At 41.5% G+C, this 17,866-nt stretch overlaps 1 protein-coding gene and 1 long non-coding RNA gene across 9 annotated transcripts in view; one reads left to right on the top strand and one right to left on the bottom strand.

Annotated features, from left to right (window-relative positions):
• Window positions 1–801: 801 nt before the first annotated feature.
• Window positions 802–17,866, bottom strand: part of TTC3 (tetratricopeptide repeat domain 3) — a 127,229-nt gene continuing 110,164 nt past the window's right edge. For all 8 annotated transcript variants that reach the window (XM_042957015.1, XM_007090458.2, XM_042957017.1 and 5 more), the window contains 9 exons: window positions 17,527–17,623; window positions 16,041–16,141; window positions 13,018–13,108; window positions 12,486–12,587; window positions 9,481–9,842; window positions 7,584–7,710; window positions 7,277–7,411; window positions 3,528–3,620; window positions 802–2,354 (listed from right to left, as the gene is read on the bottom strand). In XM_042957015.1, coding sequence (XP_042812949.1) covers window positions 2,289–2,354; window positions 3,528–3,620; window positions 7,277–7,411; window positions 7,584–7,710; window positions 9,481–9,842; window positions 12,486–12,587; window positions 13,018–13,108; window positions 16,041–16,141; window positions 17,527–17,623 — 1,174 coding nt within the window. In that variant the 3' untranslated portion in view covers window positions 802–2,288. The remainder of the gene's footprint in view (window positions 2,355–3,527; window positions 3,621–7,276; window positions 7,412–7,583; window positions 7,711–9,480; window positions 9,843–12,485; window positions 12,588–13,017; window positions 13,109–16,040; window positions 16,142–17,526; window positions 17,624–17,866) is intronic.
• Window positions 6,378–9,956, top strand: LOC122230719. The gene is made up of 3 exons (XR_006207770.1): window positions 6,378–6,499; window positions 7,608–7,657; window positions 9,609–9,956. It is a non-coding gene; the product is annotated as an uncharacterized LOC122230719 (long non-coding RNA).

The raw sequence follows: 17,866 nt of genomic DNA on the forward strand, positions 1-17,866 counted from the left end.
TAGTAAGTACCAAGTACCTTGTGTGATAAGAGGAGTTTCCACCTTTGCTACTGTCTCTTCTGTTTCCCTTAATCCATTTCTCCAGAGAGGGTCATCAGATTTAAAAACTACCTAAAATAAAATAGTTCCATTGCTTCCGTGTTGTAGTGTGACCACTCTGCCCACCTACCTCCAGTCTTAGAAATTACCTTAGAAAACATAATAACATTTGCATTGCTGGGGCACCATTTCAGTTTTATATTAGATTACCCAATATTTATAGCATAGACGAAGCTGCTCAGCAGGGAAAAGAATGGAAGCTCTTAGGAACAGTCATTGTTTTAAGTTACATTTTATTTTTAATTAAATGCTATCAGATTAAAAACACATACTGGTATTTCCTCAATCACCCCTTAGTGCTCACCAGAATTCTCCAACAGAGACCTTACTGCTTGGCCTTAGTAGTCCATGAATCCAAAAGCACCTCAAGGGAAAATGGATACTGAGGATTGTAATGAGAGATCAACTTGCACATTCTTATTCGTAGTCACATGAAAAACCTTACATTAGCTAAACAGTAAATTCTATCATCTGTGTATAAACTTTTCATTCACAAATTAAATAGCCAATCTTGTGAAACTGAGTGTAGCAACCTTTATGTAGGCACAGAGGCTCATAATTTCCTAAGATCCTTGGTTAGACTCTGGACATATCATGGCTCTTCTTTTCCAACCAAAGATAACATTTGTATGTGCCTTGAGTTTTCTGGTAGAATCCTTTTAAAAAATTGACAAACGATGGACAAGCATGACAGTAAACTGATGTTATTTTAGAATGCTCTTTATTTTGAAACTTACAACAGGACATGGGTAAGGCATGTTCACAAGTATCTGTTTGATGTACAAAACGCATGTTCTCACCCTCTAGCTGCTCTTCCTTGCCTTTGTACCTGCTGCTACATACTGGTCCCTACATATCTTCCTATCTACCGTTCTCAGTTATTAAGGACATGCAGACGATGTTTCAGGGACCCACAAAGAGAATCTGCTTCAAAATACAGAGTGAGTGTCAGTGGACTAAGTCACCACGACATCAAAACTCACAGGGAACCAAGGCTGAAGAAGGTGATGAAATCAGCTCACGAACTTGGGACTGTGAGCTTCCAGGGGAACAAAGAACACAATGAAAAACATTTTTTGACGTCTGAGAGAAATGGAATGTATCTACAATTCGTGGTTCTGCATTTACCACTGTTTATAAGTCACTAAAGCTATCTAATATTTTAACAGATTCTAATGTAGAGTTTTGTTCTCACACCACAGTACAAGAGCGCATGCATTACTCCACACAAATGTCACACATGGAGCGAGCAAAACACGGACGCCTCAGGACTGTCTACTTACACAAGTATCTCTCTGTGGTGGTGGGACAGGGAGGGGAATGACGGGGACTACTTCCCCATAGTGCCCGCTATGCATCAGACAGAGACACCCAAACACCTGTCATCACGAAGAAGGACAAATGCTGCTCCTAAGAGTAAGGTATGGAAAGAAGAAGCTCCAAGTGTAGGGTTGGGGGATGAACACGTAGCCTCAATTTTCAGGGCAAAAAAAGTCTTGGCTGACACTAATAAGAAAGTGTTTGTAACCAATTTTCAAAAATCAAATTATACCTTTAGGTGATGAAAACTAAGTCCTTTATAAATCTACCAGGGATATAAAATAATGAAATGGAAAAGCAAAATCACATGGTGTTTCCATGAAAAGGAGATTTAAATCTTTTGGTTTAAATCAGCCGATATGTTACCATTTACTATAGATTATTAAAATGTGTTTGCTTACGCCCATTTAAGTGCAGAATTTCTGAGGAAAAATGTAGGCATTTTATAAGGAATACTGACTCGTAAAAATTTTAACTGGGGGCACTTTAACAGGTCAGAATACTTACAATTCAAGTACTGCTTTGAGGTGCTCACAACACTTTCCAAAAGAAGCCTTCAGTCTCAGAGAGTACCTCTGTAAGCAGCCCCAACAATTTAGGAATGTGGTTACACATGCTTTTATTAGCCACTATTTGCTATTATCAAAGTGTTTAATAAGAGCAGGGAAATTACTATCAACTATATTAAAGATTTCCATTTACCAGCGCTGTGACACACAGTGCAAAGGATCTCCAAATGTTTGCCTTTTATACCAGAAGTAATATATCGTTATTCTCCCAATTCAACAAACCAGTAAATGACTCTTCAGTGAACTGTGACTACCTACAAAAGCAGACTGGCCTCTTCCAGAAGGTGCCGGCTACTTTTCTTACAGGAGATCCTGATCAAGGCAGGCCGGGCAAGTGCTCTGCCCTTTCAGCCACTGCTTAAAGCACTGAAAATGAGAAAACAAAATCAGTCAGTGCCTTTAGGGGCACGTGGAGCCTGAGCTCTCCTGTGCTGCTCAAAGGACATGGTTAACTTCACTTCTAATTCTGATGGGGCCTGGAGCTCCCAACACTGAGGAACACAGAAGCCTACTCAAGCTAGGAGTGTGCCCCAAGCCTCAGGAACAAATAATCTCCCCTCAGGATCTGACCCATGCACTCTGGGCCTCCAACCTGACCTCAGGGGGACGGCCTTGCCCCTCGCCCCTCCACTTGCCCCACACTCCAGCTTCAGCCTTGGCATGTCAGTGCCCTGAGTTCCAGAGGTTGGCATTTTCTTGGCCCTGGGACTCACTCACCTAATAGTTAACCGATCCTCTCCTGCCTGGTCTTGGACCTTGTACACCCCACCAGCCTGCATACTGCAGCCTCGACTGGAGCCTGTCTACCCACTGTGGTCCCAAGTTGCTCGTGGACGGTGTGTTGCTGCTACCAAGCTGGGTGTGTGTGTTAAGTCTGGAAGTGCAGGCACAACACCCCTATACCTGCAGGAGACAGGCCATGCAAGAGACTACAAGCTGTCTTGACCCCACCTAGTGAATATATTGTATTTATCCCTTTTCTGAAGGGATTAATAAACAGACATGGCAGAGACCTGATCTGTTCCAGCCAGCAGCAGGGGTGCAGAATGAATGCTCACAGCAACCAAGATAACTACCTATAGATCCTGGAAGGGTACAAGCCAGAATCTCCTAGAATCAGGCACAATGGATCCAGTTAAACTTAGCTTTTCTCCTCTAAAATGTCAAACTTCCTATACTGCACGAAACTGACAAACTCTTGCACTGTGCACCTATTCAGTCATATATATAAGAAGCTACCTTCCAAGAAACTAGTATTATTTTGAATTTCAGCACCAACCAAGTTGATTGATGGAGCCGACTAGGATTGTTCTCCTCCACCCATGATGTGATGGATGGAAAGGACAGTGTGCACACCCCAGGCCTCTCTCCCTCGCCACAGCAGCAATTTTTGGAAAGGGAGACAAGGAACACTGGCTTATAAAGAAAGTGCTTTGAAACCCCAAGAAGTATTGACACCTAGAAAAAAAAGTTCCCTTTTATTTTCAAAATACTTCATAGTCAAAATTCAAGAGGAGGATGGCCGAAGAGAATTCTTACCCCTTTGTGAAACTTGTGCCCACATTTTAGTACACGCACATTTTTGGATTTGAATACCTCATGGCATATTTCACAGGAAGCTGCACCCGGTGCCTGTGGGAACAAACGTATTCCAATAATAAAGAATAACTAAATTCCTTTTTACTCTATGAGCTCTTCCTACAGCGTGATAATGGTTTCAGGAATAGAACTAAGTGATTCATCACTTACACATAACTCCCTGTGCTCATCCCAACAAAGTGCCTCCTTAATGCTCATCACCATTTAGCCCATCCCCACACCCAATACCCCACCAGTAGCCTTCAGTTGGGAACAACTCATTTTTCAACAGCGTTTAAGAAAAAATATAGACGGGGTGGTGTCTGGGTGGTTCGGTCAGTTAAGTGTCCAACTTCGGCTCAGGTCACGATCTCACAGTTCGTCAGTTCAAGCCCCATGTCGGGCTCTGCGCTGACAGCGAGGAGCCTGCTTTGGATTCTCAGCGTCCCTCTCTCTCTGCCACTCCCTTGCGCACATGCAGATGCGCGTGCTTTCTCTCTCTCAAAGATAAACGTTAAAAAAAGAAAAACAAAGACATACAAAAGAAAAAATATACTTCTGAAGTTCTAATTTTCTCAGAGAAAAAAATATTTTATACGGTTGATAGATTCCCAGGAAATTACTACAAATTTCTAATTATCCCACCTCACACCTAAACTATGGTATGAACACTATAAACCAATCATTCATCTAATTATCTAACAGCTGGAGATACAAACGTAAATGATGATCCACACCATGGACTCCTGTGGGGCTGACTGAAATCACTGAAGTCCACGATCCGTGACACAAAAAGCTGGTCACGACTAACATCTGAATAAAAGCAAGTTACAAAACAGTACATATCATATAATCACATACTTAATTTTTTAAAAATAAAGAGAATGGGTGTAGAGAGAGATACCCAGGAAAGAGGCTGGAAAGATACAGAATGTGGACAAATGGTTACTTTTCGTCCAGCGAGATTTAACTTTTTTTCCTATTTTCTAAAGTTTCTATGAATGTAGATTACGTGTGCAAATCAAAACAAAACAATCTGATGGCTCATTCAGCAAACACCAAGGTCAGGGATTGTGTGGGGCGAGAGGGCGCAGAGTTGAATGGGAGAGTCTCCAGCAGGGGCACACAGTCTGGTGAGCACAGACGGCATTTTCTGTGACAGCAGAGCCCGAGAGGCACCCGGGACACCAGGCACAAGTTCTCCATACGACTCACAGCACCTACCCACACTGCACCAGTATTTTCCACTCCTCTTCCCCTCTAAACTCTGAGCACCCTGATGGCAGGAAGGAGCCTCATTCATCTACAACCTTAGCAACTGACAAGGAACCTGGCCCCAAACGGATTCTCCACCAACTGTCAGGCAAGTGCACGGAAGCAGCCCTGGCAGTGGGATTAAGGTCAGGGACGCAGAGGGGGGCAAAAGGCTCTGAAGACCCTGAACTGCTGAATGGGGTTTTCTGTCTCTCCTCTGACACTGACCGGGCAGATGCAGCAGAATGAGGTGTTCTAGCTCCTCTCTGTGGCCCCTGATGGGAGGGTCAGGGAAGCAACAGAGGGGTCAGTCCCGGGGAAAGGAATGGTAAGGCCTCTGCAGAGCTCAGAGCTAGATTTGGCTCAAAAAACCCACAGTTAACTTGACTATTTCCTAGCATGGAAAGATCGCTACAATACATTTCTAAGTGAGAAAAAAAAAAAAAAAAGACACAAAAAGTATGACTAAATCCACACATACACACACATACAAAAGAGTTTAGAAATACCAACCTCATAATAGTGGTTACCTTAGAGACTGGATTTTGGGAGGCTTTAAATGCTTTTTATTTGTGTTTCCTACTATTAACACATATTGGTTTTGTAATTTAAAAACATAAAGCAAACTACTTTTAATCCTTAAAAAACTACCCACGGATGATCAAACTAAGTCCCAGTTTGAATATATTTTTTTCTTGTAAGTCAACTTTTACAACTTTATTACTATCAACAGCAACTGTGAAGCAGAAAGCCATCTCTCTGCAGAAGGTGACTGCCGTCTGTCTGGGGGTGGGGCTGTCCGTGAAGATGCTCTGAGGACCTGGTTGGAGGACCACACAGCCTGTGGCCAGTCAGGGACAGCCTGGGGAGAGGGAGGCACTCCAGCCAGGCCTTGCAGGAATGTTCTGCATGCTCATAAACTTTCTCATTGGAGTTAGACACTCTGGGAACTGAGTGTATGAGGTCTGGAAAATCTCCAACGAATAGTGGAAAATGAAAATGTACGGGAGGAATAAAAACAAGTTCACAAAAAGATTCACTGCTTAGTTCGTCAGCAAACTAGTACTCTGTCCAATCATGCATCACTGACTCCACTACGGGGCCAAAATCTATTGCAATTTTGATTTCATCTAAATTCTGATACCACAGTTGGACAAAAGGGAAAAAACATGCTTTGCATCAGAATTCAATCTGGAGCCCGTGGCCTTGAGCCACGGAGGTGATGGCGTCTCTTTCAACCACACGTTTGGTCCCTGGTACGCAGTCCCGGTGTCGGCTGGGTCTGTGTGGTGAGGATTAGGGAATTAAATGCTGCACACCCAGATCAAATGAGGGAATGCTGGCAAGCTGCCCGAATCATCTGTGCCTCAGTTTCCTCATTACAAAGACAATTACAATGTCTTCTCAATTGAGATCATTGATGCCACAGTACTTTATAAAAAGATCTATATAAATGTAACATTCTAGAACATTTATTGTTCTAAAAGAACAATAAACATTTAAAATCTGTGTATCAAATTAAAGGCAAGTTCAGCCCATTCCAGTGTCCTACCCACCCACACCCCCTCCAGGCACTCAAGGGGAGAGGGAAGGGAAGCAGCCAGACCCTCCTGGACACACAGCTTGACCCTGGTAATTCTAATGTAGCACTTCATCCAGACAGCAACTTCAACAAGCAGGTAAGAGCTAAGCTCACAGTGTTACTAAGTGACAAAACCAAGTCTGTGTGATTCCAAAGCCCGTGGTGACACGGCATAAAATGATTCAAAAATCATTTTCCCGAATTACTCAAAACATCACATGTGATATAAAAAATTAACTTGTACTTGACTGTCTGAAGGCCCAGTTTTCACAATGTGGCTGGAACTTTCTTGGGGTAGGCGCTTCTCCCAACAGGAGCCCCAGGTTCCCATAAAAGCAGAGATGGCCTTACTGGTCACAGACTGTCCTAATGGGAAACTCAAGTACATCTAAATTTGGTTTCTAATTTTTTTTTTCAGTAGGCTCCACGCCCAACGTGGAGCTCAAACTCATGACCTTGAGATCAAGAGTCACACACTCCCCTGACTGAGCCAGCCAGGCATCCCAGGTTTCTAATTTTAAGATCAAATAAATTAGGTCTAGAAATGAAGAGAATGGGGCTAAAATTGTTAAATTTTGCCTCCCTCTTCTTCTTCATTAAAAAAAGAAACTGAGGGGCGCCTCGGTGGCTCAGTCGGTTGGGCGTCCGACTTCAGCTCAGGTCATGACCTCACAGTCTATGAGTTCGAGCCCCGCATCGGGCTCTGGGCTGACAGCTCAGAGCCTGGAGCCTGTTTCGGATTCTGTGTCTCCCTCTCTCTCTGACCCTCCCCTGCTCATGCTCTCTCTCTGTCTCAAAAATAAATAATGTTAAAAAAAAAACAAAACAAAAAAACCCCAAAAAAACACAAACTGACCACACATACAATACTCACAGGGATATCTTCTGCCTTCTGTCCCTTGGTTTTGGGCAACGGTCCAGCAGTCAGGGAGGATGGGCCCTGGGAGGCAGTGGTCACAGTAGCAGCAGAGCTGGGCTCAGACAACCTCTTGTCCTTTCCTGAAGTTGGCTGCAGAGATAATGCGGGGAGTGAAGCAAGTTCAGTAATCCAAAAGCTTGCCCGTCTTCTGTCTTTATTGAAGTGTTCTCCACATTTTGGCTGGATGCATTTTTTTTTTTTTATAAATTCTTATTTTATAAATAAAGTGGACCATTTTATTGTACCTGGATGAAACACTGACCTTTTTCTTTTTCTGTTCATCTAGAATGTGTTCTGTCACTCTTTGGACAATTTCATCAATACTCAATCCTGACAGTGAGTTCTTGTTCTTGTTTCGCACTTTTTTAATAAAACCAGCAAGCTCAGTGCTAAAAAGAGAAAGTGGACACAAATGACAAGAGAAACTCAAGGTTTTCTACTGTAAAGAAATACTGTGTGCCGATATTAACAGCTAAAAGAAACAAACCAAATACATACAAACAAAATAAATTTGTAAATAATAGCAACGGTATATAAAAGCAGGGGAATCACTCTTTCCAAGCAGTTATGAAAATTCCGGTATTTCTAACTATTTATTTAACTAGAATGTCAAAGTAACAGTGTATCACTAGATCTACTTGAGATACCCATCTCTACCTAGAAACCTGACTTCCTACAGCCTGGGTATATTGTAGCTTTATGCTAAATCACTGACTGAGCAGACAACATTGGTTCTGACTTGAAATCAACAAAATCTCTTTCTACCCAAGAGGAAATTAGATTTGCTGACTGCCTTCTTTAAAAAAATCTGACAAGGTTTTCCAAGCCTGAATTTTTCACAAGTAGCAGTGGATGGAATTAAACCATTAATCAACAGGAACTTGTTATTTGTAGCACTAATCCCTCAAATGTTTTAACTTTCAGAAAATTAGGATGCATTTCTACTTGGTGGTGTAAACGCTCCCAAATTTAGTCAGGATTGCAAACAATTTATTTCTAAGGTACTTTGGCTAATTACAACTTGAGTATTTTTACAATTGGCATGGGAACTGCTATTGAGAGAACTTAAAATGTTTCTCAAACTTAGGCAGGGCTAAATATGCCCATGTGCATATACCTGTTTTCAAATAAGAAGGGCTCTGCCAACAGATGCAAAACATTAATTCTGCTCAATCATAATTTAACCACTACTTTGCTTCAACTGTGTAATTTCAAAACCTGTAACTAATATCAAAGACAGAAATAACACGGAACAGGGCACAGAGGGTCATCCAGGGATGTGCATTCCTCTTTTCCTAGCTGTATCCCAGAGACACTGCCTTTCCTTCTCTCCTGGCTGAGACAAGGAATACTTCTCCTCCTTCATACCAACCCAGACAGCAAGGCCAGAGGCTGGAGGTGGAAACACTGGCTGAGATAAAGCAGTGCTCCCCACCCTCAGAGGACCCTCTGTAACACACCCACAACCCTGATTCACTATCAGATTACATCTAGTCTTTCGGACCTCACACCTCTAACAAATCAGAGGTGTCGAGCAAGGTCTAAGTTGCTGCCACTTTCCTGGCTATGTGGTATTTCTTTGCCTAAATGATATAAAACTAGTGTTTTGCAGTTTTTTGTTTTTGTTTTTTAATGTTTATTTTGAGAGAGTGAGAGAAAAGACAGCAGGGGAGGGGCAGAGAGAAAGGGTGACAGAGAATCCCAAGCAGGCTCTGCAGCTGTCAGCACAGAGCCCGACATGAGGCTTGGACTCACGAACCGTGAGACCATGACCTGAGCTGAAACCAAGAGTCGGATGCTTAAGCAACTGAGCCACCCAGGTGCTTCTACAGTTTTATTTTCATTTAGGGGTTCCATAACTAGGACTAGAGCATGTTAATGATCTCATCAAAATCTAAGCAAATTGCCCTGGGTTCTGATGAGTATGGAGTAACCAGTGTTCAGTGTTTTCAATCTAGATATGTGCATCAAAAGGTTGGTTTGAAAATGCTCACCTCCATGTTTACAAAAAAGGGAAGAAATGTAGCACCTGTCTTTTTGAATAAAACGATTATGGAGTTGTTTCCACCTCAGCCCTTAACTGGCCAAAATGTTATCTGATCAGGAAACCTCAGTTCATTAAGATATCTAACAGAGTCACAGACAATTTATAGCCGTACCTGTTGTAACATGGGAATACCACTGACAGGTGCTCAATAATACTATTGAACGGCTTTTTTGGAGACTGGCTTGACCGAGTAGCACGTCCTGGTAGTTTCTGATCAGCCACAAGGCTTTGTTTTGACAGAGTTTCCTGGCCCGTGCTCTTACACTCTGGCAGCTGGGTGACTCCAGGCTGACAGGAGAGCGATCCCGACAATGGAGGAGAGGAAGCCCCCACTGGGCCATCGCTGGCGGAGACCAGACTTGAATCCTTGGGACCTGTTGTTTGGTTTCCAGTCCCACGATTTGCAGAAGTGCTGGCAGCGGCAGTTCCGTGATCGTCATGGCTTGAAGACTCGGGAAGTAATTTAGGAGGAATCTGGGAAGAACACACCACAGTCGTTGGATCACTAAGAGAAACATCTGTGGACAAACACTGACGAATAAGCACGACTATAATAAACCTGGGTGCTCAAGTGCATGGGGAACTTGACTCCAATGAATTAAATGTTTTTGTTTTTAAAAAACTGCTGGTCGCCTTCACTTTAAAATGAGCTTCTCTGGGCTCTGCACTGCTGGCCTCCCTCTCCCTCTCTGGAGCTCCTTCTCAGCTCTCCCTGCAGTGCTTACACCTGTTTGTGCCTTAATGTGGACGCTCAGCTCCTTATGCTGTCGGGGGAGGGGGGTGCATCTCCAGCCCCTGCTACACCCTCTCCCCAGGACATTTCACACTCTCTTATGCCTCAGAGACTACGCGCTAGGTACTAATAATGCCCGCTTTTTACAAGATCCTAGTCTAGAATATTTGCCTGAGATCCAAACCTGCAAATTCAAACTCCCTTATTAGGCAAATCCACTGGGTGATTCCAAGGACACTTAAACTCAGTGTCTCCAAAAGCAGGCTCAGCTCGGTCTCTGACCCTGCTCTCCCTCCAACCCCACAAGCACTCTCTGATCCATGACATGGCCGGTGACAGTGAGCCCCTCTGCCACTTCATACTGCGGGAAAGCTGACAGCCATCAGGAACAGCGCCAAGTCGTCCCCTTACTTGAAACCTGCATTGGGTTCTTAGTGACCTCAGGAAAAGTCAAACTGCTGAACACACCTTACAGAACAAAGTTCCCTTCGTTCTGGCCCTTGGGTACTTTTATAATATTTCTCACCAAAGCCCCCCTCTGTCATACTAAACTTCTTTTATATCCATGAAAGAAGTGTTCCCTATTTTCCTAGCCTCCAAATATGCTGTTTCTTCCATTTGAACACTCTGACCCTCCAAATATCACACCATCCACCCCTCCTCAAACACACACCCATGTCCTCCTTTTGCCTGGTTAATTCCTATTCCAGATCTCTGACTCACTGAGACCTCCAACAGGGAATCTTCTGCTGAGGTCTGGACCTCTTCGTTAGGTTAGTGCCTCCTAATTTATGCTGCTATAGCATTTTATGCTCCTATGAAAAACCTTGGCACACTTTACTTGTAATTATGGGCTTAACATCTCTCTCTTCCCAAACCCATATGTCCTTTGAGGGAAGAGACTGCATCCAATCTTCATCACCACTAAATACCCAATGAATGAATGGGGGAGAAATGACACACAAAGTTAATGGTTTTTAGGGTAATATTTATTTACTCAAGTGCCTGGCACCCTACAAGTTCCCAAGGTTTTGGGTATTAAAATTTTTTTGTGTGTTTATAAAATTACATAAGCTAGAACTAAAAGTTAGTAGTGAATATGCTGTTGAGATCTCACATTTTTTCCCTTCCATGTCTGCCATGAAAGCTTGGAAACACTATAAATGATACGTGAGCTTTAATTCTACATAAAACTCTACTTCTTACTCAGTTCAATGGAGAAAAAAATGTTTTTCTGTGGAGAGAAGAAACTTTGGAACTCAATAGAATATTTTACTCAGTTCAAGGTGGCTGACTTTTAACATTTTAAACACAGTTTTGGCAGACGAAACCACAAGTTGAATGCTTACTGTGCAAAGTACTGGCAAGCCAAAGCCTTTCGAGATCAGGCTCCTGTGTTCAGGGAGCCTGTCACCTCAGTTAAGGAGACTGAGTGCATGTGACAGAAGGGCTACGGGGTGAGGGGCAAATGAGGGCCGCCTTGACCAGGCTTTCAGGTACAGACACAATGCCAAGAGTGAGGCTAGTGCTCCAGGCTGGGGGACAGTTTAGGCAAAGGTCTAGCAGTAGCAGGAAGGTGCAGATCAGGAGCTAAGGAAAATAGTCTCCTTACAGCAGACTACTTCACAAACAGGTTTTAATGTTGTGCCAAAATATTCTGAAACCACCTCTAATCAACTCTTGAATAGAGTCCTTCTTTAAATTCTTACAGTCTGATCTCCTTTGGGCTTCAGCCATTTTAGTATTGGCTGAGTGTCTGCTCTGTGTCTAAAGAAGCAGTATGCACCCCAGAAGACAATAAAGGGATACCTGGTATAGCCATTTTTAAAGTCCACAATATCAAATTCATGTTTTTCTTTACTGTGCTGCATAGTTTAAAATATAAAGGCAGGTTTGGCAGTCACTATTATTCAAAAGATTTTTTAGCAAATACCTCAAAATAGCAGTAAACTATGACAGACCTAACCAACAAAACCTTTGTATGTCTCTGTGTTTGATGAGGACACAGATCTGAATTTTGGTCTTATGCCCACAAGTATCCAGGAATAAGACTAACTCTGAGGTGGTGTCAGTAGAGAGAGCTGGTCTAAACCACAGGCACCTGCTCCTCTTAGATTATTCATTCAAATGCAGAGAACATGCCAGCATCCAGAGAAGAAAGCAGATGTACCAGCCCTGCGTTCGCTTCAGTCCTGTCCTTAGACACTGATGTCGAAAGACTCCTCTTCCATTTATGTAAGAATGTTTACTATCCAGCTTGAAATGTTAACCAGTAGCACCAATAATGAAAACATTAAGGCAATCTCCCAGAATACAAACAATAAAAAATTACTTGGGCCCAAATGAGGAAGAAACTGTGGTGACAGAAGCTGTGACAGACTTACTGTGCTACAGACAGGAAGTGAAAGGTCAGGAATCTGCACTCTAGAAAGTTCACTGAGCCGAGAGCCATTTTTAATTGCTTGAATTTGTTCTTCAAATTGAGACTGTAGGTAGAAGGAAAAGTGTTAAGTTTTTCTAATAAATTCCCAGGGGAATATCACAATTGTCAATTAATACTTTTTTCCTTACTATATATTTACAAATGGTCAACAATTTTCCAGGAACTATAACAGAGATGCAAGGTATCAGAACAATTATTTCTTGTAAGGAAAGAAACTCAAAATGAGACCTCATTAATCAGAATGTTCTAAAGCCTTATCAAATGGAACTTCTCTAATCTTATCAATTAAGGGCAGAGTTTAAGACAGTTAATTAAGAAAACAGCATTACTTTCAGGAAAAACTCTTCTTAATAATTACAATAAAAAATATATATTATCTTTAACAGCTCAAAAAAGAAAGAGTTTCAATGACACTAGCCTCTCCTGAGAACTATAATCATCTAGGTTTTGACAGAAAATATTTTGTAACTTACCTTTGCTTTCTCAATTCCTTTTCCAACCTTACAAAGAAATGATTCCCATGAATGTACATCAGACTCCGTATCAGGATATGCTGCAGAATCACTGAAAAAGCAGAGAACCATGAAACCATTTAATGTTTACTTTAGAAATGTTTTAAAAGTTAAAAGCACTGAAGTGTAAATGACAACATTTAAACACGACAGAAAGATGTATTTCACATGACTACACACACACACACACCAAAACCTATTTTTAAATTATTTTATTTTATTTTACATTTATTTATTTTTGACAGACAGAGCACAAGTGGGGAGGAGCAGAGAGAGAAGGTGACAGAATCTGAAGCAGGCTCCAGGCTCTGAACTGTCAGCACAGAGCCTGCGGCGGAGTTTAAACTCATAAACAGTGAGATTATTACCTGAACCGAGTCGGATGCTTAACTGACTGAGCCACCCAAGCGCCCCTCCAAAACCTATTTTTAAAGAATTATGTATCTTACAGACTCACCACTAGAAACAATTTAGGAAATATTAATTGTTTAACCCAAACCCCTAAGCTGGTGGACAGAGAGCAAACATTCTCCTTAATTTTAATTTCTTTCCCTAAATTTGAAGATTTGACCATTTTCACTTAACATCTTTGTGTTTAACATCAAAGGGTGTTTTTACACTAAAAGAAATTATAAGGCAGCCTGGAACACTTGAAACATTCCAATAAAACCCACATCGTTATTGTAAAATAAAGAGTAGGGCCTGACATACTGGTAAGTTATACCCCCACACCTTTACTGAAAGTGACAAACAAGCTTTCCAACTCCTAACTGGGAAGATCAGTAACACTATGAATTTGTGATTGTGTCAGCTCTCTTTACACATCTTTTTTTTGTTTGTTTATTTATTAATTTTGAGAAAGAGAGTGAGAGTGAGCACACACACGTGAGTGGGGGAGGGGCAGAGAGAGAGGGAGAGAGAGAGAGAATGCCAAGCAGGATCTGTGCTGTTGATGGGGAGCCTGATGCGGGGCTCGATCTCACGAACCTTGAATATTTAAAAAAAAAAAATTTTTTTTTTAACGTTTATTTATTTTTGAGACAGAGAGAGACAGAGCATGAACAGGGGAGGGTCAGAGAGAGAGAGGGAGACACAGAATCTGAAACAGGCTCCAGGCTCTGAGCTGTCAGCACAGAGCCCGACGTGGGGCTTGAACTCACGAACCGCGAGATCATGACCTGAGCCGAAGTCGGACGTTTAACCGACTGAGCCACCCAGGCGCCCCACAAACCTTGAATATTGACCTGAGCCGAAACCAAGAGCCAGACACTTAACTGACTGAGCATCCAGTTTTCTTTACACATCTTAAAGAAAACCCAGAACATTTCCTTTTACATCTTTACTCTTTTGCTATCCTTTGGTGGAATGGGAGAGTTAGCAGGGCATCCCTAAGAAAGAAGCTACGTGTCCTATGAGATTTAATAAGGAAGTCGACACTGTCAGATGACAGGAGGTCTGAGATCTCTGTTTCTCAGAGGCACCACAGTGCACGAGGTCAAACACTGGCCTTTCAGAGCCCCTGGGCCTCCACTTCAGCTGCACTAGTCTTATAACCCGAATCAGCGTCTTAGTTTTCCTCTCATTAGAAAGGTTTTCTCATGTGAAAAAAATTAAATCTTGAAAAATGAAGAAATAACAACACATCCAAACTTTTTCCCGTGACCCACAGAACCTGTGGCTCAACACTGAGGGTTTGAAATGTAAGGCAAAAAGCACAGGGAAGGATGAAAAACCTGACTGTGGAATGATAAAAAGACCAGATGAGAAATAATCCCTTGTGTGAAAATCCACACAGAATAGTGCTAGAGACTAGACTGAGGAAGACCCTCTAGAATTCCCAGGTAAACCTTATTCCAAAATCAAAGCTAAACAAACAAAAACAGGTAAAGATTATGAGAGTTGAAAAAATGACCATAGGTGAGTATCTTCTGAAGTGACATTTCCATACTCTATCATTAAGACTGTTAAGTGATTGTTCTTACAGAAGGTAATTGTTTAAAAAGATGTGATCTTCACTCCAGAAATTTATTGCATGGAAATGATTAATAACGCGCATAAAAATGCGGCTACAAGGAAACTCACTGAAATGCAGCTTTTCTTAACAGAGTGTGCAAAGAACCCAACTATGCACCACCACAGTGGGGTTTAATAAATCATGACACATTTGTATGCTGGAATACTATCCAACTTTTCAAAATTAGGTTAAAGAAATGTCATTATTGATACGAAAGGAAGTTTCCTTTACATTACTTAGTAAAAAAAAAAAAAAAAAAAAATATATATATATATATATATATATATTTATAAAATTTTCTTTTTTTCAGATACTTAATGGTTTCTTCTAAAATACTAATTAGTTACACATTAATTAAGAATTATCGGGGCGCCTGGGTGGCTCAGTCGGTTAAGCGTCCGACTTCAGCTCAGGTCACGATCTCATGGTCCGTGAGTTCGAGCCCCGCGTCGGGCTCTGGGCTGATGGCTCAGAGCCTGGAGCCTGCCTCCGATTCTGTGTCTCCCTCTCTCTCTGCTCCTCCCCTGTTCATGCTCTGTCTCTGTCTGTCTCAAAAATAAATAAAAAAACGTTAAGAATTATGGATAATCAGGGAGTTTGGGTGGCTCAACAGGTTAAGCATCCGACTCGATTTTGGATCAGGTCATGATCTCATGGTTCGTGGGACTAAACCCTACATCAGGCTCTGTGCTGACAGTGAGGAGTCTGCTTGGGGTTCTCTCTCTCCCTCTGTTCCTCCCCTACTCTGTCTCTCAAAAATAAATAAATAAACATTAAAAAAAGAATTACGGATAATCGTTATCAGTTTGGTTTGTATATTTTGATTTTTCTACAACTGAACATGTATTGATGTATAACTATTAAAAATAAAATGGTCCTGAATAATGTAATGACTTTTTTGTCAAATCAGCTCTAATGTGGATTTCCTACACAACATGCTGGGAAGCACACCCGTGACACCACACAGTACCTGCTCAGGAGCTTCAGGTACTTCAGGTACGCTTCTGCTTGTGATTCCATGATCTGTAATTTGTACACTTCTGTCTCCTTCCAGTTTTCAAGCACAGATACCTACCATTAGATAACAATGAAGTATTTTCAAACAGTGAAACTGAAAACTATCTTAAGGTTGTGAAAACGTAAACATTCTAAGCCACTTTCAAGTTTCTCCTTAAATGACAGATGATGACAGAAGCACTAGAACTTGCTTATGTGGTAATTCACAAAAGTCAACATGAATTAATTCAAAGTTTTGGATTTGAAAACAGAATAACATAATGACGGGAAAATTATTTTACCTTACAGAGTACTTTTCTCAGATACTAAACTTTCCACATGGCTTACTGCTTAAGCCATGTACAAACACAGAGCCAGGTTCCCTGCATGTATATGCCTGATGAGCATTATCTGTGGTCCTGTCCCTGGTAAGCAGAGGGCCAGGGGTCTGCACAATGACCCCCCAGGCTGCACGCTATCAAATTTAAAGGCCTCAAAGAAGCTGTTCTCAGTATGAGCTTCAAAAGCCTCTGGGGAATGTTTTTTGGTTTTCCCACAAGCCTATGGGCCATTTTTGTAAGAGGCACTGCAAGAAATATAGAACTGCTTTCTTTTAATACAGGTGTCAGTAACCTTCACAGGGCCCGCCAGGCAGAAGGGCTGGCCAAATGGTGGTAAATGGGACCTGACCAAGCTCATAAATATACATGCAGGCATAGGACTCATAAAATATAGGCACTTGAGCTTTTCTTTCCCCATCCTTTCCTTAGAAGCAGCTGCAGAGTCAATATTTAATCAGAAGTCCCATGTCTGTGGACTATATAAGCTAAGTCTTTTTTTTTTTTAATTTCCCAGAATAATCATAGATATATATATACCAACAAGTAGTATTTCTTCTCAATTGAGAAAACAAAGACAACCATGTTTTGGGAACTCAATAAAATACAACCAGAGGTCATGATTTTGATTTTTGTCTCAGTAGTATCTCAAATAGTATGTGGACATTGGTATATATTCTTCTGAGGAAAGAAGAGAGCATATTCTTTTTTTTTTTTTTTTTTTGAGAGTATATTCTTAATGAGTGGATTATTTTCAAGTTCCTCTTCTAGTAGTGACTATTATGGTTGGCTACTTCATGGCACACCACTTGATTACAGATGATGAAGCCATTCTAAGGTACAGCATGGAAAACGACTGAATTATAAAAATAAGGAAAGCAGACTGCAAAATGTGGTGTTCACTTTGAGTACAGCTATGTAATATCATGTAAGCACAAGGGTAAAACATTAAAAAGTGACATGCATGGAAAAAAGTAGCTATTTCTGGGATGTAGGACTCTGGGTGAGAGGCTATCCGTCAGACTCCACACTTTTCAGCAATGTTGTTATGCCTCACATGCAGTTAAACACAAAGCAAACAATCTCGCCACATCTGTCCGTCACCAAGTGTCCCAGGCTCACCTCTGCAGCCACTGCTCTTTGAAGACTCTCTTCATAATTCTCTTTCCCTTTCTTCATGCACTCTTCTATTTTCATTTTCTCATTTGTAAATGTATCACTGCAAATGTTAATGAGAAAAAACTTCTTGAAAAAGAAAAAAACAGTGAGATAACTAAAGGCTTAAGCCAGGTTAGCTTTGAAATCATGACACAGAAAGACTCACATAACTTCTTAGTGTCTGACACACAGATTCACTCATATGTGCTTTTTGCACTTCACAAATGATCAAAGGAACATATAAAATTTAAAAGTTGAGTGTTTGGTGGAAATGCTGAGAAGCTGGTTCATCACTTTTACCAGG

The sequence above is a fragment of the Panthera tigris genome, chromosome C2 (genome assembly GCF_018350195.1).
Source record: "Panthera tigris isolate Pti1 chromosome C2, P.tigris_Pti1_mat1.1, whole genome shotgun sequence".
NCBI lineage: Eukaryota > Metazoa > Chordata > Mammalia > Carnivora > Felidae > Panthera > Panthera tigris.